We start from the raw sequence: 24,513 nt of genomic DNA, 5'->3' as shown, positions 1-24,513 counted from the left end.
TAGCAGTGATAAAACCGATCTGACCCTGTGATGCAAAACAGTAAATTCCAATTGTAATTGGTACATAAACTAGGCTGTGCAACTGTGGAACTGTGTTGTGCTGAGTGGCGTATCATTTGTTTGTTATTGGTGTTTTTTTTTTGTTGTTTTCATGGTTTGTTGGTTTCATGGCACAGAGATGCAAATTTTGTACCTTATATAAGTGTCGAACGACCATGTTTCAAGAGATTAAAATTAATGTTAACTTAAGAAACTCTTCGGATTCGCCTTAAAAACTGTATGTTCCCTCCACTCCTGACCTGACATTAGTGCAATTATTACATTACTACTTCCAATGACAATCAATATCCATAAACAAGATAAAATGCAATATGTTCGTTTTCTTCATCTTTATTGGCTAAGTTATATTTTTATGCGTGTATAATAAGAATTAATTTGATAATTATTTTAAATTGTTATTGAAAATACTGATCAAGTTCCCTTTTTTCATTTAAAATAAACAAATTGACATACATTTTTAAGGATTGAAATTAATACATTAACATACATTTTTTCATCATCGACAGATTTATTTTATTATCTTCATATTTGTTTGTTTTTTTTTTTTCTTTTTTTTTAGATCAATTTCACAATTTGATAACTTCATTTGCATTTTTATAAAAAAAATAGTTTTGTTTGAAAAAAAAATCATTAAACAATTTAAATCGGTTTCTTTTTTTTAAGATTCAGAATTGTATCCATTTTCTTAAATCTCTGTTTTTTTGTGAATATGAATATGTAATATTTATGATACATATGTAGTTCTTTTTTATTTCTTTTCTTGTTTTTTTTTTATGACATTATAATACTTGTATGGAAATTTTATTTACATTTACATTTTGAGAATGATTTAATTTACACAAAGAGTATTTTATTCAAATATAATGGGTTATGTTCGAGATATAAGATATAGTAAATTTTTGTTTTTAAACTTACAAAAAACAATAAATTGATGGTGTAAATTAAAATCAAAACATCATTTTTAAATATAATACGTACGATTATTTCTTGAATACAGTGTGAGCCAAGAGTCAAGCTTTACTTCTACAAGTTTAACGAACATATAATACAGTAAAATTATACGTGGTTACAGTTTATTTTTTAAACTCGTGAGGAACATAAGAAAACATGAAAACTGCTTTTCAAAAAATTCATTTTCTCGTACTTTAGTCCGGTCCGGTGGGTTGTTTAACAAAGAATTATTTAAAAATTAGTCTGTTTTTGTTTTTTTTTGTATAGCACAAATAGTTGTTTCGTTTCGAAACGTCAAAAAACTCAGACATTTTAAGATATAAACGTCTGTCAAAATGTATGTTATTAAATAGAATATCCACATGTCAAGACATCGGATTGTTTTTTTGTCACCAATCATAATCTTAGAGACACATAAAATCATATTATAGTCAAATTACATTAAAAACAAAATTTTAATGTTCTTGGGTTCGTTTAAGAAAAACATACAATGACTCGTGGTTCAGTCTGTATTCTTTTTTATATACACTTATGCATACCTAATCAATATACATATGTATATTGTACATACATATATGTATTTATTATATGCAAATACAACAATATTGTTTTTCTTTCGGGGGCAATGTTTTTAAAAATATAAAGTTTTAAGATTTCGGGCAAATTTTTATTTATATTTACATTCTTTATAAAATTGAATAAAAAAGACCGACTCTAGAAAATTATAACAATAACCAAAACATTAACACATTTTAGATCTATACCAAATTTAAATTAATACTTTGTTGGTATTTATGGATAAGACATGTATCAAATGTTAATTTTTTTTTAAATTTTATTTTAGGTAACTTCATGCGTCTTTCATATAGGAATGTATTGTTTATGTTGGTTTGTCTTTATGCGGTAGTATTGATATATTTATTTGTAGGCTGTGATAGGGAGAATTTAAGCTTTTTCAGTTGGTTCAGGTACGATAAAATTATGGGATTCCACCGAATTGTGGTCGGTATCATCGTGAGTCTATAATAATTAATGGATAACATACAACTTTATCATATTAATTTGTTTGTTTGTGAGGCTTACCAAACTTGAGGATACACCAGCACTGCGACCGAATCTTAACCTTAATGGAGTTTGTTTACGGATGTCTCGTTGGAACTCATCGGAACTTATTTGATTGTCACTCAAAGCTTGCAGTTCATCTAAAAGGTTCCTTAATTTTTCCGAATTGAAAATGGAAGATATTACTTCGTCTTGATATATTCGTTGGTATTCATTCTATAAATAGTAGTTATTAAGAATCAGTTTAGTATACACGTTCTTACATAGATATATGTATAACTTGCCTCATCTAAATGCATTGGTTCCCGTGCTTTCATTGAAGGATCAGTGCGGCCGAATCTCAATCTCAAAGATGGAGATCGAATGGGTTTCTGATCAACGTCACCAAACCAACGTTTTTCTTCCATTGCAAATATTTCACTGTTAGGATCGCTGCGACCGAACCTCAACCGTAGTGAAGGTGAACGTTGAGCTTTTCGTTCTACCCTTTCAGGAAATGAAATTGGTCCAGCGTATTCTCGTTGAAGAAGATTTTCGTATAAATTATTGATTGCATCTGTACAAACGCAAAAAACATAGAAATGTGAAGGTATGGGCTTTATTTTAAACATATTAACATAACTTACTTCCGGTTGATGCCATCTCTGCGAAGCTGCTTCCATTTAAGAGCGAAACTAAAACAATCATCCCACATCCGTACAGTAATCGCTGTGAAGTCATTTTCTTGAAAAAAAAGAGTTTAATTTAACATTAGTGTTGTGTAAATAAGGTGAAAAGTTGCTCCTTCTCTGGTGCACCAGAGCAACTCCTGCAAAAAAACGACACACTTCAAAAATGCAAGTTAAACGAAAAGTGGTGAAGTGCTCCTTGTTCTCATATACATACATGAGAAAACTTTAAACAAACTTAAAAGAAAGTATTTAGAGCTTGAAACAGTCAAAAGTGCTCGTCTCATAAGTATACATGCTTTTAAGACATGGAAACGTGTTTATATGACGTCTTCGTCTCAGGCAATTATTATATAGTGTAACTTTTTGAATACCTGATATGTGTTGTTTGCATTGCTTAAGAAGAAAAAATGGATTTTTTTTATCAAAGGTGAAAAGCAGGATATAAGGTAAGCACTTTACACTCTCACATGGTATATAAAGGCCGGACTACAAATTATAGGGGCCTATGGCCTTAGCTTTTTTAGTGTCATATCTTTGGGAATTTTAAATGTAATACATGCCGGATTGTTAATAGTACTCGTGATATAACATTTAATTTATGTAATCGCTTCCAAACTTCACAATGGATAAGATTATATTAGCGTTTTATCATTTCTCTATTTTTGGCATTATTAATTTTAAATTTGAAAAAAGTGCAAGAATATTGCACATTTAAAAAAAAAGCAAGAAACATATATTGTGTAGGTATATTAAAAATCCGTGATCATTTTCACAGGACAAGTATGTATAGATATATGTAAGTTGGGTGTTAAGTCTTATCAGCCTAACACACCTTTGAATACAATAAAACAATGCCAAACATATTAAAATGTATATACAATTTTATTGAAACATAATTTCAGATCTGAAAATGTGTGCAACCAAAACCCATTTAATGCTTAGATGAATAATAAACAGACGAAAATTCTGAAAAATCATAACAAATGTTTGGAACTTCATGAAACAGACTTTTAAAAATTAACTGGGATCAAATTCAGTACTGGTTTGCTGGGAAATTAAATTATACTTTTTGGCTACAACACATTGGTATAATTTAAGTAGTCTATCTATGTGTCAGAGTGTGTAGCTTACGAGTATATTGTAGACACCATACCATGAGGTAAGTATCTTAGGTGCATAAATATTTTAAAACCCTACAAATGCGGAGTTATAGTTTATATAATATAAGTTCCAATTTAAAGTTAACGATGATAGCACGATAGTTTCGGTGCTCGATTTAGAGTTGAGAAAGTAGTGAGTTCAAATCCGACATTCTTGCGATGATGGTTGTGTGGTAATTTACGTCTGAAACATTATGTTGGAGATTCTTACAGTCTGAGCAAGAATGAAAATTGATTTTTGTGGTGTTTGATCGAGTTGACTTTTTTCGTATATGCATTTTATTATATGTATGTGTTACCGGAAATGTATTAAGTTTAATACCTAGGAATTTTATACAATTCCTAGGAAATGTATACAGTTTCGAGTATATTTAGGAAATATATAAAAAGATTTACAAAAGATTATTTAAAACACATAATTCCTAGGAGATGTATACCTATATTTCCTAGGAATTTTACACAACTGCTTAACAACGCGAGTTGTTCAACTAAAAATGAAATAAAAAGATATTTTCTTAATTTTTATTACTTTATTTTTAAATGAAAGAACTTATTTGTTTTTTATATATTTTTACAGGGTAAGCTGCAGTGACACTTAAAATTACATAATATTTTACTTTTGAAGCACAAACATTTTGATGAGCTACAACCCTTCTTGCAAAGACATTTTTTGAATCCTTGTCCAGGCTCAGTTGATTGGGTATTCGCAACTTCTTTGGTATCCTCAAAACTACTTAATTTTTTGAACACAATAGACAAAGCAGTTTGGAAGCCTGTTATTTCGTTGGAACAAATTGCGTGGAGTGCACATCCGCAATGTCTACAAGTATGATCTTCAGTCGTTTCTTTTGAACAGACAATGCATTCCTTATCATATGCACTAGCTAAAGGTACTGTGCTGGTCTCACACTGATCTAAATTATTACAGACTGGAATCGGTTCTATCATATTTACATTAAGTTTAGCCTTTGATGCCTTCTGTTGAAGGTTTTTCGATGAAATCATTTGGTAACTGTAGAACTAAATTTGCTTCATGCCAGCGTAAAAAGACCTGTTTTTCATGAAAAAAAAGCGGAGAAGTATAAAACCTAGGATTTATATACAATACTTACTTTTGGAAGATGTATAGAATAGGTAGAGACAAAATTATTTCACACATTTCCTTGCAATTTTTGGCATTGTATAAATTTCCTAGGAATTATATGTAAAGACGGATTATATACATTTCCGGTAACATATGCACGTATGTACAACCAATAGAAATATTTTGTATGTGCATTTTTTTGTTTAACTTAGTTTACGTGTTTGAATACCATAAGTACAAAAACATGAATTCCATTGGTTTTCTTTTGCAATAATTTTTAACCTATGGGTTCCAAAACATATTTTTAACTCTCGAAAGGAAGTTAGTAGTTAAAATGTGACGTGATACTAAAGCAGTAAAATCAATAAATGGTTTTTTTATCCTCGAGCATCTTCGAAAAAGAAATGATATTATTTCCTAAATAATCATGTATAATGAAGAATAATATTATTAATATTAATAATAAAAACGTACAAACTTTTCCAAAATAAAACCATAAGAACTTTAACAAAATTGATTTACTGAAAATTGGTAGGAGTTGATTTTTAACCCAATATTTAAAAATAAAAACACAAAAATAAATGAAATTTAAATAGAAGTAAAATAGATCTTAGGGCCGAAAGGCATTATTAGTTAGTGTTATAGTTTAACTTAGAGTGTCTGTATGGGACCATTAAGTTAGTTGTAAGTTGTGGATAATTAGGCTAGTTTTATGAATTTTTGTCTAACTTTAAGATAGGTTTAAGAACGAATTAATAAAAATGCATTAAAACAAAAAAGAGTGCGATGGACTGTCATGCGAGAGGTCTTGGGTTCGATTGCTGCCTATGTCACCTAAAGTTTTTTTTTCACGGGTACTGCCTCTTGCGAGAAATTGACAAATTCTCCAAGAGTAATTATTGTCTTCAAAAGTGCTTTCTCAAATCTGCCATTCGGATTCGGCTTAAAAATGTAGGTCCCTTCCATCCCTGACAACAGTACTCGCACACAGGAATGGCTGAGAGTTATAAGGCCCTTGTTCTCAAACGGACTGTTGGGCCACCCGATTATTTATTTTTATTATTTAGAGAATGAATAATTTAGCTTGCAAAAATTACTAAAAATTGGTAAAAATTGATTATTGACGCAAGTATCTTGAGAACAAAAAGGACTATTAAATTGAACCTTTCTTCATCTTATATTTATAAAGTTTTGTTACTAATATTTTGCAAAGCTGGATAGAAATATTGTTGTCAATGTTTTGTTGTAAAGGGTTTGTCAAATTGTTTGTTTATTATTCAGTTGCTTATGCAAAATCATCATGGCAAGTTACTCAATTAAACAGCATGACAAAAATGTATAATCAAAATGAGTGTTCGTTATTTTACATTTTACGGTAGACTTGGTGGCCAGTCTACTTCACAGTCGACTCTTTAACGTTTGGTGGCCAAATTTGAGATGACGGGTTCAGTAAACATTCAGCCAACACCCGTAAGTTCAAGGAACGCAAGATCGGCAGAGAACATCGCCGCAGTGCGTGAAAGTGTACAGCAGAACCCGAGAATTAGGCCTTTCGCAGACTTCAACTTGGGGACTTTTGCGTCGGGACTTTGGCCTACAACCGTACAAGATCCAATTGACCCATGAGCTCAAAGTTCATAACCATAGACAACGCCGTTTGTTCGCTGACTGGACTTCGAATCGTTTGGAAGAGGAATCCAATTTTGGCCGAAAAATCATCTTTAGTGACGACGCGTATTTTTAGATGAATGGCTGTGTTAACAAGCAAAATTTCCGTATATGGGACGACACCAACCCACGTGAGGTTCACCAGGTGATAAGGCATCCTCAATAAGTTACCGTTTGGTGTCGATTTTGGGCCGGTGGTGTAATTGGTTCGTACTTTTTTGAAAACGACGTTAGTGAGGCGGTCGCCGCCGTAGACAGCGAGCGCTACGTAACGATGCCACACAGCAAACGCCATTCCATTCCATTTCAATATCTATCCAATCTTATGGAAAACCCCTACAAGACAGTGTTTTCCTTTAAAAATATTTTTACTCCTCGAATACATCTTTACATAAAACAGCTTAAACTTAAATTTTGTTTCGCATATATGTTCTTTCAATTTCTCTTAATAATACAAATTTACCAGGTACCAATGGGAAATTAAAAATAATACAGAAGCTGTACTATAACCAAAAAGTAGTAAAAAATATGACTTCTTGTTCTTTGTTTTTGAATATTATACTTTTAAAAATGAAAATAAATTCCTATGAGTAAAAACTATTAACGCATAAACTCCAAACCCTGGTCATCGGGGTCACCAATCACTCTTTTTTACATGTCAAGAAAGTTAAATGTAAAGACGTTTAGTTTTTCAAATAAGATCGAAGTTATAATTCTTCAGATTAAAAAAAAAACAAACAAGATAACGATTGTATACAAACAAATAACCGACAAGTTAATTTTTTTCTTGTGAAATAATATTTTCAATGCATAATGTTAATTTTATTATGATTTTAATATTTTAAATCTTTGTGTAAATAAATTCACATAAATATCATGTTACAAACATGCAGCTTTGGCCAAAAAATAAAAGTGCTTTAATTTTTGGCGATGAATCTTACACTTAATTACATCTTTTTTGATTTATGATTTTTAAGAAGTAATATTTTTTGGAAAGATTTTGGAATTCATTTACTACCAGCTTAAAAATAGGAATACTTAAACTTCGTATACATACGAGTATGTATACTTGATTTTATAAACACTCAAATATTTTCTATTTAGTTGATAGATTAATATATTTAAAACAGAGTCAAAAACGTTTGGTATTATAAAGTCAAGTAGGTATTCTGACATTTCTGTTGGGGAGTTGAGCAGCATGTTTTAGATTATTGGACGTCTCATGTTAACTCGCTTTATAAACCTTCTTAATTTTCATTACATTTGCGGGTGTGTTATCCCATATAAGAGCTTATTTTCACGGAAGCATTTTATACCTCTTTCTTCAAAACTCTGCCAATAACAATTACGGACATTCAAAACAAGCAAGTATTATGCCCTTACCTTCACGTTTCAATATTGTTTTTCCGAACTTGTTATCCATAACTGATTTATTATCGTTTAATCAATTTAAAGTACTTTGGGAAAGGTACGATGGTTTATGTTGTACACTTTTGAAAAACCCGCTGTCGGGTAAATAATTGTTTGATAATTTTTTGCAATGAAAAGTTCCATGTTTTTGGGCCTCGGAATTGACTTGCGTATTAAAATCTTGCTCCAAATATTCAAATCACTTACAATGTTCTGGCCGGTTATAGCTATCAGTATAAATTCCATCAGTAAAAATTAAAACAGGAGAGATCTAAAATGTTTTACTGATGGACGTTTATAGCAATCAGAAACTGTAAATTATTAAATTAGGAGTATTAAATAATAAAAAGGTTCACATCTCCTTTTCAATCTTAATATCACCAGTAATTTTAATATTGATGCCATCCAGCCTTACTGATAATAATTAATTCCGCAATGAAGAATTTAGTGGAAATCATAAATCATTGTTTTAAGTTGTGAGTTGTGAGAGTGAATTTTTTAGTTCAATTGCCATTATCTGTTATTTACAAATGTAGGGTATATAAAATATAATGTCCATGACATAATGATGACAAAAAAACTATACTGGCTACCTTTATGCTGGCCCTATTGAAAGGTTATCTGGCTTAAAGAGGTTGGTCTGCGGATTAAAAAAAACTTCATCTTGTTTTCAAATGATTTTGGTGTCCAACGAAGATTAATTTAATGTATGTATTTCAAACAATATAGGCTTGCCTAAGGAAAACTTGGCATAGCTCATTGTTTGAGGCATTTGAAGTTTTAAGGCTTAGGTAAGTGCAGTAAATTGATTTAGTTGAAAGGTTACTTATTTATTTGTCTGATATCATAGGGTTGCCTTCTCAAATTTGTCCCAATCCAGGGTTGCCTGGACAAGACCAAATTGTATATTAGTAGAATCCATTTTGACATCACAGCGCTATTGGGGTTATCGAATATCAATTCGCTATTTGACATTTTTGTTAATGAAATTTATTAATCGGTTATATCGTTATCAGCATTCAAATTTAAAGTTTGAATAATAATAATGTATCAATTGATTTATTATCAATCGTCAGTTAATTGATCTTTGAAAGCCGAATAAGACTGTTATACTGAAAAATTAAAAGTACTCGCAATAAAAATTCGTATTATTGTGGTCATTGTTTTATATGTTTTGTTGTAAGCACAATTGCACAATGTAAGGATAACAGAAGGTCAAATCCACTCTTGCGTGAGCATACAATTTAGTTCCTATTGAAATACAACATTTCGCTTGAGGGTGCGAAAAAAATAACTGGGTACTTACCTTTAAATACACCCTTGAATAATTTTTTTATAGTGGAAGAAAAATGCACATAGCACATAGATAAAAGCATCCAGACGACCGACCTATTATGCAAGTAAAATGATAGCCTGATGCCATATACTTCAAACTTTGTATTCGAGAGAATATCTGAAGAATAAGGAAAGGAGAGCTTGAATTTATTATGCTTCAACTTCTATTTTTGCAGTCCTTCTGAATTCTTTTACCAAGTAGGCGTAGGGTAGGTACTATCCGTGAGGAAATGACATTTCTTTCTGATTTCGACGGAGTACTTGATTTGTTAAAGACAACCAATTTAAAACAAAAAGCTCACCGAATCAAGAGCAGTACCAATAGCTACACAGTACACACACATAGGGAAATATATTGAGTTAGAAAATGAGCATGTCGTCAGTTATTGAAAATTACAAGAAACTGTTTCAAGTTGACACTGTTTTGAATTGATTGATAGGAAGAAGTGGAATCTACTGCTGCCTATTGAAACGATTCTTTCATTGAAATCCACTTTAAAAATGCAACTCTCTCTATTCGAGAATACTTTAGTAGGTATTTCTGCATTAACATGAATAAAAAAAAACATAAGTACAAGAGGTAAATGCAGAATTGACACCATCATTTTACAACTTCCTTTTCTTTCTCAGAATCCCTAGTTAAAATATATCGAAAACAAATATCGGTGATGGAATCCATATGCTCAATGCAACACGACGAAGGAATAAATGCCATTGTTCAATTTTGTTCCTGCTTTGATTGTTATCCTAGGTATTTTTATGGCATATGGAATTTACATACATGGAAAGAAAAAATAAAAAGATGTCATATGAACCAAGTATAATGAAGGAAACGAAAAAATTTAGATACCTTTTCCTACACAAAATAATGTTGAACGCTTCAAAGACTTTGTTAAAATAAAGAGTGGGATTGAAAATTTGAATATTTTGTTCTTCAACAAAATTGAATCAAAATGCCAGGTAGCGCGTTGGTAGGTTCATAGATCCACAATATTTATTTCCAATTATTTAAGTTATGATTTTTTTTACTTATCCATATTTGCATGAGTTTATTTATTCCGCCGAAGCAAAACAAAGATACGGAACATAAATAGACAGGGTATTCATATATAGTATAATACAGCTACTACAGCAGCGTGGGTGTATCCATTTCATCTTTAAGATGCCTTTTATATTAGAATCCCTCTTTGAATTTCGAGCTACAGTTGACACATTGAGCTTTCCTGCAATGTTTACCTTATGAATTGACCTTCTTTTGCTTTTTTAGAATAGCATTTTAATCTCGGTTGATGCATCTTTTCACAAGCCTCCTATGATAGAAACTGGGAAAAGATTAGAGTTTTTTTTTATATTAATACAATCAACTCTTTTTGGCGTTATAGAATTACATTTTCAGAAACCTGAACAAAATATACAATATCCGAAAACACAAAAAACGAAATCTTCATATATAAACCATACAAAAAAAAAACAAATGACAACATTTTCAATAGCACTGTATTACATTTTATTTAAGAAAAACTTAAATTATTAATTTGTTAAGACTGTCACAACATTTTTAGAAATTTAAAAAAAACTGAGTATGCAGTTATTGTAGCTTTTTTGTTGTAAATTAGTTGCGGAAAAAAAGATGGTAGCTCAACGATTTAAACAAAAAGTAGTATGTAGTGCTAGGTTGACGTCAAGATTTTCCAAGGTTGCCAAAAATGAAGAGACCGGAGTGATTCATGAGAGGGACGCCCAAGATAAAATAAAGTACCAGAAGGTTTTTTATGAATACAACAACATTCTAGCCAGCCGAGAAAAGGCCGTTAAGCGAAACAGATCTCAGGTAGAGATCTGCACGTCTCAGAAACAGAACAGAGAAACTTGACGACCGGACAAAGCCAGTGAAAGCACCATCTTCTGGAGCAGTGCAACTGCGTACTCCTAGTGAGGTTGTCAGGGATGACCTCCACGAAGGCGTTGTGGATATGCTCTCCAAAAACAGCAAAGGTCTTCTGAACGTGTGGAACCCTATCGAGGGCAAGCTCTCTGAGATGGTGTTTTCATACACTATATCAAACAGTGAGGGCCCCTACCCTAGTTTTGACCCTGGCGAGATGCTCAGGGGGTATAGGGTAATAAAGTGTGCTGACAGGTTTTCTAGGGATTTCTTTAGTGAAAGCATTGCTAAGGTTAGCAATGACTGGAAGGGTTTGAAGCTCAAGCTTATCCCAGCTAAGGACATCTTTAGACAACCAAAGCCAACGAAAAGCCAAGCGGACAGGACCTGATCTGCGGTCTTCAGAGGTAAAATCCGCTGGTCCCCATGCACAATTGGGCTGCAGTTAAGGCAGAAGAACCGCAGAAGACCAGCGCCTTTTACCTTCTGAGGATTAGTGAGGAGAGTCTAGGGGCTCTCGAAAAGGCCGAGTACAAACTTAGTTTTGGCATAAGGAATGCCAAAATTAAAATTCTGCAGAGTCGGGGAACAGACACCGACAAAGCTGATGAAAACGTTGAGGTTGACGATGTTATAAGCGGAGTCGAGATCCCCAGCGAATCTGCAGCTAAAAATAATTAAAAAACGCGCTGAAGGTCATCCAGATTAATCTGAAGCACTCTTAAGGAGTAATCTGAGAGTCATCCTTAGGGAGGAAAACTTCGACATTGGCGTTATCCAAGAACCGTAGATAAACGGCCTCAAGGTACGAGGCCTCCAAGACAACCAATACGACCTCTTTTATAAAACCGCAGATCAAGACCAAGGTAATTCCAGAACTTGTATTTTAGCTTAGAAACATTTAAAAAGGTTTCTTTAAGTCTAAATTTTAGTACTCCCGATCTGACAGTTGTCAGATTTGAAGATAAAAATACACAGGTTTTGCTGTTGGCCTCTTTTTACTCTGCCCATAATGCACCATCACCTAGGGAGGAGGTGTGCAAAATCATAACCGAAGCTTAAATCAAAAAGGCAAACCTTCTGATCGGAGGCGACACAAAGGCCCGGCATACCCTTTGGGAAAGTTCTGAGATCCACGAAAGAGGTGAGTCACTTTTTGGAAAATTATGATGGATGGGAGGATGTGCTTGAAGTTACTTTAGTAAACAACAGTAATTTATTAGTCGAGATTTCGAGAGTTTCCCTTTGAACTCGTTTTCGGATCACAAGTGCATTCTTTTCAAATTAATTTCGAGTCGAAAAACCCTCCGCCTTTTAGAAATCCCAAAACAAGCAACTTACCGAATCTCACTGAATCGATAGGAGACCTTGAATCAAAGGTGAAAACCTTTGAAACTTCTATAAGTAAAGCTTTTAGAGTCTCTTGCTCAGTTATATATAGCCGTATAACCCTTCCTTCTTGGTGGAATGAAAATCACGAGGACAATTTTCAATATCTGCCACAAACATAAGTTTTACCAACCGTATAAAGACTCTTAAAATTTACAAGCAAGCCCTGTCATCAGCCAAAAGACAAGGCTGGAGAGAATACTGTCAATCAATCGAAGACGCAAGGCTCAGCAAAGTTTCATCGAAGGAAAATTGTAAGCCTTCATTTCTAAAAAAGCCTGATGGAACCTGAAAAGCCTCTCCAGCCAAATCTCTTGAGCTACTGATGAAGAAAAACTTTCCGGGTTGCGAGAGTGATAATCCCGAACCACTTGAAACCACAGAGTTAAACGTAGCTCATGTGGAGCAAGTCAATTCCGTTATAACTAGAGAAAATATTTTGTGGGCCACCAATACTTTTTCTCCATATAAATCCCCAGGCATGGATTTCATACTGCCAGTTATGCTTCAAAAGTTGCATGATGTGGCAGCTCCATGGCTGGAACAAATTTTCAAAGGATGCCTCAGGTCAGAGTAGTTTTTATCCCGAAAGTGGGTAGGCGAGGTCATGAATCCGCGAAGGATTTCAGACCAATAAGCTTTACATCTTTTCTGCTTAAAACCTTGGAGCGCATTCTTGATTACCATATTAGAGAAATCCTAGTTGGACGCCCTCTCGAAAGCTCTCAGCATGCTTATCTTAAGGGCAAATCTACGGAGACTGCCCTCCATGAGGTAGTGAATTTACTCTTGCCAACTTCCTAGACATAAAAGGTGCTTTTAACAACGTCCTTACCGAATCCATAGAAGAATCGCTCAAGTTCGGTGTAGAAGACTTCATTCGAGAATGAATTATTTCCATGCTCACTGGTAGGAAGATTCGAGCCACTCTAGGCAATACAATCGCAACAAAACACGTGAGTAGGGGAACACCCCAGGGTGGTGTCCTTTCGCCTCTTCTATGGCTTCTGGACATGGATACAATTCTCGTTAAAGAAATGTGGAGTGAAGGCGGTAGCCTATGCGGATGGTTTGGTGCTAATGGTGTCAGGAAAGTACACCTCTGTGATTAGTGAAATCACGGAGTCGGCTTTGAAAAACGTTAGCAGCTGGTCCACGAGTTGTGGACTAGGAGTTAACCAAAGTAAAACTGAACTGTTGCTCTTTACCACCAAAAATAAAGTACCGCCCTTCACGCTACCTCGACTCAACGGTCAAATCCTATCATTGTCTTCCAGTGCAAAATATTTGGGAGTTATACTCGATCCTAAAATAAACTGGAAACTAAATATTGAAGTACGGGTTTAGAAGGCCTGTGTTGCCTTCTACGACTGCAGCAAAACTTTCGGCAAAAAGTGAGGACTTCAGTCAAAGATAATTTTATGGACGTACACAGCCGTAGTACGTCCAATCTTAACATATGGGTCGATTGTGTGGACGTACACAGACGTAGTACGTCTAATCTTAACATAAGGGTCGATTGTGTGGTGGCCTGCTCTTAGCAAAGCCTATAATACTGATAAGCTAAAGAAGGTTCAGAGAACAGCTTGCGTGGGCACCACAGGGGCCATGCGAACTTGCCCAACGGACGCCTTAAACGTTATTTTGGATCTTCTACCAATCGACCTTTTTATTAAATACATTGTTTCCTGCAGCGCTATTACGCTGAAGGAATCAAATAGCTGGTTGTCAAAACCTTATGGTCATAGAAACACAACGAAATTGATTCCCTCAGATATTATCTCGGTAGACACTGACTACTGCACTCCTACTTTGAGCCTTAGTAAGGGTTTTAAGGTTATTTTTCCATCCAGAGAAGGTTGGGAGAATGACATCGTGTCGATAGGTTTCGACACAACCATCTTTACTGACGGCTCAAAGATGGAGTGCGGAGTTGGTTCTGGGATCTTTTCTGAGACCCTAAATGTAGCGAAATCCTTTAGGCTTCCTAACTTTGCTAGCGTTTTTTAGGCTGAACTGCTGGCAATAAGGGAGGCATGTAAGATAATTAAACAAAGCCCAAACCAAAGCCGAAATGCGGCTATCTTTACAGACAGTCAGGTAGCTGTCAAAACCATTAACTCGGCCAAATCCTCATCTAAATTGGTCCAGCAATGTCGTGATGAGCTTGCGAACCTGAATATTAACCTCGGTGTCACCCTGATCTGGGTTCCGGGCAATAGTGGTATTGTGGGAAATGAACGGGCTGACGAGCTAGCCAGGCAAGGATCGGCCCTTCATAGCCCACTTGCGGAAATGGTTAACATTCCTCTTGGTGCTATGAAGGATAAAATCTTTTCTATCTACCAAACTGAATCAAACCAAAGGGGGAGCAATATAACAAAACCCGTAAAAACGATCTTCTATGCAGGCCAAGGCATGACATAACCAGGATTGTTGCGGTTTGTACTGGACATTGGCCTATAGGAGTTCATGCGGAGAAGTTGGGTATCTCCTACAGCACCTTTTGCCGTTGTTGTAGTGACCAAAGAGAAAGTGAAACGATAATCCATTTCCTTTGCAAATGTCCTGCTTTGGCAAACATTAGAATGGAATACTTTGGAAAAGCATTCTTTCAAGAACTTGATGAGCTATCTGAGACAAAGATTAGAGACCTAATCTTTTTTCTCAATGCGACAAAATGGCTCTAACAAAATCGCTATAAAGCTTCTCTATAAATCTTTCTATCAAAGGTCAAACGAGTTTTTGGTATCAAAACGGCGCACTGCAGCGCTAATTGAATCTAACGCTAGGTTGCCTTGAGATCGCCATTTCTACCTACCTACCATGGAGCCTCATATATGTCATTTCTTAGCTTCTTTAGGTGGAAAAAAAAGAAATTAAACAAACATATTAACAACAAAAGCAGACACCGTAGTGTATAATCTTATGTAATAAAAAAAAAAAAACAGTTGAAAGGATGTATAGCAATGAATAATGAAAATTTTCTTCGTAAATTATAAAATGTGAGCACTTCGAAGTTTGTCTTTATACGAGTATGTGTGTTTTATTGTCAAGAGCTTAGTTTTATTGAATGTTCTTATAACTGACCCTTCAAATCTATGAAGCATAATTCAAACTAAACGTATTGTAAAGTTATGTCATCAATAGGCTTAAATGTTTCGCAACCACACAAACTAATAACAACGCATTGGAAAAGATCAAATAATTATAGTTTAGGATTAGAAATTCTTTTATGAAACATTCTCCATGGTAACCACAAAAATCCCTTCTTCTCGTTAACCCTTATAACAAAATTGTTTTAGAAAATAACTACTACTCTGGTTCTATTAACATAATGTCGTTATTTTATTATAAAAGGAATTATAGGGTTATTGATTTCCAAAAGCATACCAACTTCAAACCCAACGTACTCGTATAGTTAAGGTATTCCGACGTACTTAACCAATCATTAATCAAGATAAAATGCTTTGTTGTAGAAGGAAAAAATTATAAATACATTGTTATCCGTTTTCGGTTTCAAAAGTAAACTTAAATAAAACACATATAAAATATTTGTTTCATGATATTTCTTTTTTATTATAAATTTTGAACGTTGACATTACTCGTATGTGTGAAACATATTTACTTGAGTTGTGTGAAAAATCACCGTTCACCGTTAGTTGTCCAAACACCCATTCCACGTATCTACAACGTTGTGACGTTGGCTTTAGTTGTTGTTTGAGCTGGACTTTATATGGATTTAGGCGTAGATCCAAATGCAAAATGCGCCAGAAGACAGTCATAATTCCTGAGAACGACGAGGAATCGACACACAGTGGGTCCTCTCCATATAAAACAGTGCTCAAAATACAGTTTTTAATTTTTGAGAATAAAAATAAAATAAAAGTTCCAGATCAATATCAACGGTGTAACACAGGTCATACGTAAGAATTACCTTCTCTCTTGGTCTGGCGGCCAAGTTACGGTACTTCAAAGTCGACACTTTTAAATTGTTTTTGATTCACATATGCAGTGTCTTAATCTAGTGGTTAAAGTTTTTATTTTTAAAAATTAAATTCTTAAGTTTAAACAAAATAAAATATATGTCGATTGTTGATTAAGGTATGTAGATTACAAATTATATTTTTTTTATTATTAAAAGTGTTTTTATGTATATAAAGTACATCAACGAAAAAGGCTTTTACTCGGAAGCAATACAATTTTTAGAACGGTTTTTTTTTTTTTAATTTGCGCAGAGAACTTTTAAATCTAATGATACAGACTGAAAGACCAGACTCTCTTTATTATAAATCCGAAGAGAGAAGTGAGAGCATGGTGCGCGTTTTTAAAGTAAAGTGATTTGAGTTAAAGACTCAGTAAACTTATAGTAAAAGCATCGACATAAATTGTGGGTAATGGAGGTATAGCCGAAAAGCTAAGTACGTGGGTTTATAGGTTTTTGTGCCGTGGTATCGAACACAAAAGTTTGGTACTTTTTTAATAGCTCAAGGTGGGGGAGGGGTAGGTTTTGTTTAAAATTAGCGATTTTTCTGATTTTATTTCTCAGGGGTGTAACCGCTTGAAATCATATAGATATTTAATAAGAAAAATGGTGCTCCGTAATTTTTCCAAAGTTCCAATACCTTTATTTCGATGATCCAATTAATACAACTCAAATTAAAAGCTTATTAAGCGAACCCCATCGGCGAAAAATAAAAAAAAAATCTTCCAACAAAGAGGTTCGGTTAAAAATCATATTTTTTCAGTTCTATTAATCAGATGGTCAAAGTTAAGCTTTTGTGACTTAGGATAAATAAGGATTCGTTTTTATCAAACATTTAATGGTTTTCATGATTAGGCTTTCCTTAAAGAAAAAAGTCATAAAACAATGAACAAATTATGAACAATTTCTAAAATAATGAAAATTTTTATGTTTTGCGAGACACAATAATTCATAATGAACATTTTCTTCAAATAATGAACTGTTCATTATACTAATGAACGGATGTTCACCGTAACTATATCCCTCCCTAGTATTACATGAGCACAAGTGTTCATAAAATCCTTATCCATGGAAGTGAAATAATAACCCATGCTCTATTTCCAATCAAAGTAAGTGAAGAAGCTCAGGAGGCTAGGAACAAAGATTTCAAAGTATGCAGTTCTTCTTTATTCAACATGCAGTTTAAGTATTTTCTACAATATCGAACACTTCTTCTTCTCTTTAGTATTAAACAGACGCATCAACCACATAACCTTTATTACAGATTACAATTTCCTACTTCAAATAGATCAAACAAGCTTAACATCCCACGACATACATGCCTAACATCTGAGCGGCAAGTCTTTGTCAACACCATTCGCTTATGGAACTCTTTGCCAAGTGATATAAGAAGGCTTGGAAATGTTACTACTTTTTTTTGCTTTAAATGTGCGGTTTTACCTGTAATAAATTTATAATTTAAACTTAACTTAACTTGATTTCTATAGCGTCATTAATTAGTAAACTACTAAGTTTTGCCTTTTAACTTAATTTTAATTATTGTTTTAATTATTTTGATCTTGCTTTTGTATTCCAACTAATGTTAGCTTTTTTCTTACTCATGTATACATAGTAAAACTATCACTTTTTAATAATACATTATATCTTAATGTGTATAGCATATCGATAAATTGAATAAACTAAACTAAACTAAACTAAACTAAATTAAGCAGGAAAACATCACGAAAGGATATTATGACGGATGTTTTTAATAGATTGCTTATCTCTTCTGATACCCTAATAACTTATACACGCGATATGCCAGTGATCAACCGGAAATTTTTTCACCCTGAAGTCATTGAAATGTTAATTGAAGAACCATTCATTTCTTAAAAGTAAAATACTCAAAAACTTTAAAAATTGTTGTGAATGCTTTTTTATTTTAGCTTATTATTTACTAAATTTCATTGCTATGACAGTGACTATCAATAATTAACAATAATGATGATTTAAAATAGGATACTGGATTTTGAGCAATGCTTAATATGAAGTGAACCCACTGTGCGACACTTTAAGTAGTATTCACATGAGCGCGACCAACGAACGACGAATGAATTACAAAATGTGAGTTTATATACGTTTGAAGACATATTTCCACACAAATTCTTAACAAAACGATGGCAATATAGTTTCTATTTGATTTACAATACATACTTTTACTTTTCAACATAACATATTAATAAATTTAAGAAAACAAATTTATTCGTCGCGAAAAAAATTATAGTTGATACGAACTGTCAAACTTTATTCGCGTTCCACATTATCCACACTCGCAACGAATAAAATAATCGCGCGTACTTAACCTAAAAAATCATTCTTCTTTTGTTTCGGTGGTGAATGGTGTTTGGCTGTGGCTTCATTCGCGACGAATTAAAAACTCGCATGTGAAAGAAACGTCAAAATCGACGAATATTCGTTCATTCGTGGTCGTTGGTCGTGCTCATGTGAATAGTACTTTAGGGTCTTCGTCAAGTCTTTCACTTACAGCAGCGATATTTTTAGTGGTACGAGCGGAACGATAATGCACATGCCTTACAATTACAATATCTGTAACTAATCCAGTCTCTTTAAATTTCTGCACAATTTTGCCAATTGCTTTCGTAGTTGGACAATTATGTAAACTACAATCTTCTCTTAATGCACGACTTGCGGGCGTGGCAGAATCACCATTTTTGTAGTAGGTTTTAACAACTTGTATGGGTTATGCAATAGTTAAGCAATCCATTTTCGTAAGTGTCAGACTTTCAACTGAAAAAAGGTTTAACACCTAAGTTTGACAGATGTCAAATTCAAGCCCTATACTATTGAAACCGCAAAATGAATTGCCCGTTATATTTACCTACATTTATTTATTATTTTAGTACCAGTGGCATGATGGTTAGTGCGTTGGATTGACATTTATACCACACTCTGTAATAACGCACTGAATAATGCATATTATCCAGTGAATTGGAAGACCGCTGTGGTTCATCCTCTCCCAAAAAAGTGAAAATCTACAGTCAATAAGTCTTCTTCTAAGCATTAGAAAAGTTTTTGAGATGATAATTAATAGGGCTCTGACTACATAAGTGGACTGCGGATAAAAAAATAATTCCGGATAAACAGTTCGGATTCAAGGTGGGTCATGGCACAATTCATTCAATCGGCATTTGATAGTGTAGCATTGATTACATACTTCTTTTATAGTTTTAGGGTTAAGTTTTAAGTAGAATAGACATTGTGACAAAAAAACAAAAAAACATGGAATAAGGAAAAATAAAATGTTAGATAATTAGATTTGCTCCTGTGGTTGTTCTAATTTTAATTAGTTTATACATAGGTAGAATAGATAGTTCAAGTTAGTTTAAAGTTTTATTTTAAGGACCTAATTATTAAATAAATAATTAATAAATAAATAATAAAGAAAGATATTGAAATTAGTTTTTTTTTTATTTTCTAATAAATACAAAAATAAATAAAAGTGAATTGAAGTTAAAAAGATCTTACGGCCGAAAGGCATTAGAATTAAGTATTTTTGTTTAACTTAGAGTGTATTTGATCAGTAAGTTAGTAATAAGTTATGGTAAATTAGGCTAGTTTTATGAATTTTTGTCTAGCTTCAAGATAGTTTTAAGAATTAATTAATAAAACTGAATTTAAAAAAAAAATGCGTTGGGGATGTCATGTTTACGCTTACTGCCTCTTGCGAGGAATTAACAAATGACAAAAGTGCCTTTTCAAACTAGCCGTTCGGATTCGGTTTAAAAAAAATTGTAGGTCCCCTCCATCCGTTACAACAGTACTCGCTATCAGGAATGGTTGAGAGCTTGAATGGTAAGTCACTAGGCCCTAGTTCCCAACGGACTGTTGCTCCACCTTATTATAGTTTTTAGTACATAAATTTCGTATCACATGGATATGGAATAGATCTTAATTTACCTGTAAGACCCTTTAAAGTAAGGAAAATAACAAACCAATTTTATGGTTTAGGTAAATACTATGAATTTATTGGAAGGATACAATAATTTTTAGAAATGTGTAGTGCCTTCTTATTTCTGAATTACTTCAAGTAACCTGTGGTGTATGAATTAATAGATTGCTGTAAGATAATTGAGCGAAATTTGGGCCCACTACCGTTTTATGGCTTCAATAATCTCTTCGATTTTTTGACACTTCCGTCATCTTTCGTAGACTTTTCTTGAAAGTCATTCCCACACGTTTTCCATGATGTTTGGGTCAGGACGATATGAGGACATTGTAATAGGTTCACATTTTGTCCCTGAATCCTAGCGTTTGTTGTCCGTGCGGTATGTATTGGTGCATTATCTTTATGGAAAGTCCATCGTTGTCCACCAAATAATTCATAAAAATACGGAAAAGCTCGTTCTAGAATCGAATTTTAAGTGATTTCCGTCATTTTAGAGCTTTGAAAATCCAGTTGCATTGTCCCGTGATAGGTGATTACATTACCTTCTTTGGTGTAGTATTTCAAGGCAAATTTTTACCTTTCCTTAATCTTGGAAATAGCAGCTATATCCATCAGGTCAGTCCAAATTATTTTTTTTTTTGCATCGGAAAAAACAGTATGCCAAGCCCGATTCCACTTGGTGTGATTTGTTGGTACAAAGTTAAGGCGTCGGCTCTTGCGTGTAGCATTCAATGGTGTTTTTTCTCTTCAATGTTTGGTGTCCTTTATGTGCTGCCCTTTGTATCACCCTTGTATCAGTCGATATAGTATAGCATTAAGCCAGCTTCTGCCTTGAATTTGAAGCAACTCTCATTATCGCCCGCCTTTTCCTAAATGATGTGGCTTTCTTGACTCTTCTTTTGTGTTTTTTTTTTTGGGTCCTTGAGGTAATTGTATATAAAACATTTTAACTTCTAATTTTGCTGGATAAGAAACGGATGGTTTTGCCGAGATCCCCTTAAGCTCGAATTTAGACTATTTCCTCCTTGACTTGACTCTTAGCTTTGGACATACTTTTTGATTACATCAAATTAATACTCGTACGAAGCTTCCAAGCAATCAGAGTATCCTTTTATCTAATTTAAAACACGCTAAAAGGTAAATTTAGATATTAACCCTATTCATGTGCCACAAAAAAACAGGTAATTTGTATGACCTTCTTCGGAAAAACCGTCAAAAAACTTGTATTTATTAACTTAATCCAAAATGTTTGCTTGCAATATGAACTTAATACAGACATTCCACGTTGGTGTTTTTTCCAAAAAACCTAAGGGTTTGAAAGGTATCTAATCTAATACAAACCTCTTTCATTCCACGTTGGGGTTTTTCCAAAAAACCTAAGGGCTTGAAAAATATCTGTCCCTATTCACGTGACACGAAGTGTGCATAAATTATAATGATATTGAATATTAATTTAATATCGAACAATTGATTCCGACAAAACCATCACCTTGTGAATTAAAATGTATAAAAACTCGAACAACAACCTACAACTTCATACAACTTCACACAACTTCATACAATTGCTTGAAATTGATTTTCGTAATTTGAAATAAAATTCAATCCAAAACTTTCCCTCTGCGGTTTCGTAGATACTACGCTTTAACCCCATATCAACAGATCAACTGTTAGCAATCACAGTTTTGGTAGATATTTTTCTTTTCTGTGAGTCCATATTCTACACAAAAGTTAAATCATCCAGCAAAGAGACTTTTTTTGTCTCAGAATGCTAGCAACCATGATGCTAAATCAAATTATTGCTAGTTCGGGTCAAAAACGTGAAGAAAACTTTCCTAAATTACCCTTGTATCTTGTATGTTATGTGTGTACTGAAATTCTTAAGGCATATTCGTAACTCGTATAAGCCATGTATTTGTACCTACTTTATTTGTATTTATTCGATTAAATACGAAAATATTTTAAACACTGAACAAAATTATTCTAAATCAAAATAAAGATACAGAAAGAAGTATTTGAATGAAGTTTCCTTCAGCAAACTTCTTTTTTGAGAAATGTTTGTGTGAGTGAAAGGAATTTAAAAATAATCCAGAGGATGTTGTTTAGGTACTACAGTTTACACATCTTAATATCTCTAAGGCGACATGTAAATCTCCTGATGATCAATCACTGGTCAAACAGATTAACCACATTTCGATCGACGCACGACACTACTCCAATCTACAGGATGTCCGAACTTTCCGAGGGGCCAACATTGACTCGGACCACTACCTCGTTGTAGCCAAGGTACGGTTACGGATATCCCGGTCCAAGCCAAAATAAGGAAGTACTGTAAGAAGTTCTGACGTTAAACGGCTACAATCGCAAAAGACTGCCATGTCGTTTTTCGATCGAGGCTCTAGTAACCTCTTAAGGAGTCCTATGCTGCCTTCATTAAGCATTGAAAACCAGTGGCAACATTGCCTTGCAGCCATCAGAGATGCCGCCTCTGAAGTGATAGGTTTCACACGGCCACAACAGCGAAACCCCTGGTTTGACGACGAATGCCGGCAAGCGCACTTAGCGAAACAAGAGGCATACAAAACAAAGGACCAAAGCTGCTCGCGAGCTCTACGAGCAGAAGAGGAGAGAGGAATACTGGCAAGACACAATAATTCCGCCTACCCGACCTCGACGAAGTGAAGATTGCTATATCTAAACTGAAGTCCAACAAAGCTGCTGGAGCTGACCGCAACGCTGCCGAACTATTCAAAGCAGCAGGCAATGACTTGGTAGGGACCTTGCACCAACTCATCTGTAAAATGTGGTCGCAAGAAAGCATGCCCAATGAGTGGAATCTCAGCATAGTTTGCCCGATACATAGAAAAGGAGATCCTCTAAATTGCGCCAACTACAGAGACATCAGTCTCCTTAATAGTGCATATAAGATCCTTTCTGCCGTATTATGTGAACGTCTGAAGCCGTTCGTCAACAACCTTATAGGTCCTTATCTGTGTGGCTTCAGACCAGGAAAGTCCACTATCGACCAAATATTCACACTACGGCAGATCTTTGAAAAAACTCTGGAGCTTTAAGTCGATAACCACCATCTATTTACCGATTTTAAAGCCACGTTTTACAGCATCCATATAGGGAAGACCTCTAGAGAGAAAAAGGTTTTAGACAAGCGATGCACTGTCATGCGACTTGTTCAATATCGTACTGGATAGAATAACGCAAAACTCAACCGTCAACATTAGAGGCACAATCTTCCAAAGATCCATCCAATTACTCGGATACGCCGATGATATTGACATAATTGGAAGATCAAAGCGTGATGTCAGTGGAGCGTTTTTGAGCATTGCGACGGAAGCGAAGAAGATGGGTTTATTGGTCAATGAGGCCAAGACCAAGTATATGCTTTCATCAAAAAAGGACATTGAACAACGACGTCTAGGACAAAACGTCACCATGGACAGGACAGCTATACCTTCGAGGTAGTTGAAGACTTTGCTACCTAGGCACCGCTACAAACACAGACAACGACACCAGCGCTGAAATCAAACGAAGAGTAACTCTTGCAAATCGCTGCTTCCTTGGACTTAGAAAGCAATTGAGAAGTAAAGTTCTGTCTCGAGCATCTTAAATCACCATCTATAAGATACTTATCATCCCAGTTCTCATGTATGGCGCTGAGGCCTGGACCCTGTCAAAGAAAGATGAGATCGTCTTAGGATGCTTCGAGAGAAAAATTCTACGCGTGTCTTTTGGGCCCGTATGCATGGATAGAGAATGGAGGAGAAGATATACCGACAAACTGTACGGGCTACACAGCGACACTGACTTAGTAAACAGAATTAAAGCCCAACGGCTTAGATAGCTAAGTCATGAAGAGCGAATGGACATCCACGCTCCAGTCCGGAAGTTCTTC

The 24,513-nt window shown here is 34.4% G+C and overlaps 1 protein-coding gene across 1 annotated transcript in view; it reads right to left on the bottom strand.

Moving 5' to 3' along the window:
* Positions 1–374: 374 nt before the first annotated feature.
* The window catches only part of LOC129943393 (short neuropeptide F), a 128,935-nt gene continuing 104,796 nt past the window's right edge, over positions 375–24,513 (bottom strand). The window contains exons 2-5 of the mRNA XM_056052801.1: positions 2,700–2,796; positions 2,358–2,629; positions 2,095–2,289; positions 375–2,031 (exon numbers count right to left, since the gene is read on the bottom strand). Of these exons, the coding sequence (XP_055908776.1) occupies positions 1,957–2,031; positions 2,095–2,289; positions 2,358–2,629; positions 2,700–2,793 (636 nt within the window). The 5' untranslated portion in view covers positions 2,794–2,796 and the 3' untranslated portion in view covers positions 375–1,956. The remainder of the gene's footprint in view (positions 2,032–2,094; positions 2,290–2,357; positions 2,630–2,699; positions 2,797–24,513) is intronic.

The sequence above is a fragment of the Eupeodes corollae genome, chromosome 1 (assembly GCF_945859685.1).
Source record: "Eupeodes corollae chromosome 1, idEupCoro1.1, whole genome shotgun sequence".
Lineage (NCBI taxonomy): Eukaryota > Metazoa > Arthropoda > Insecta > Diptera > Syrphidae > Eupeodes > Eupeodes corollae.
This window is presented reverse-complemented; position numbering and strand designations above follow the sequence as displayed.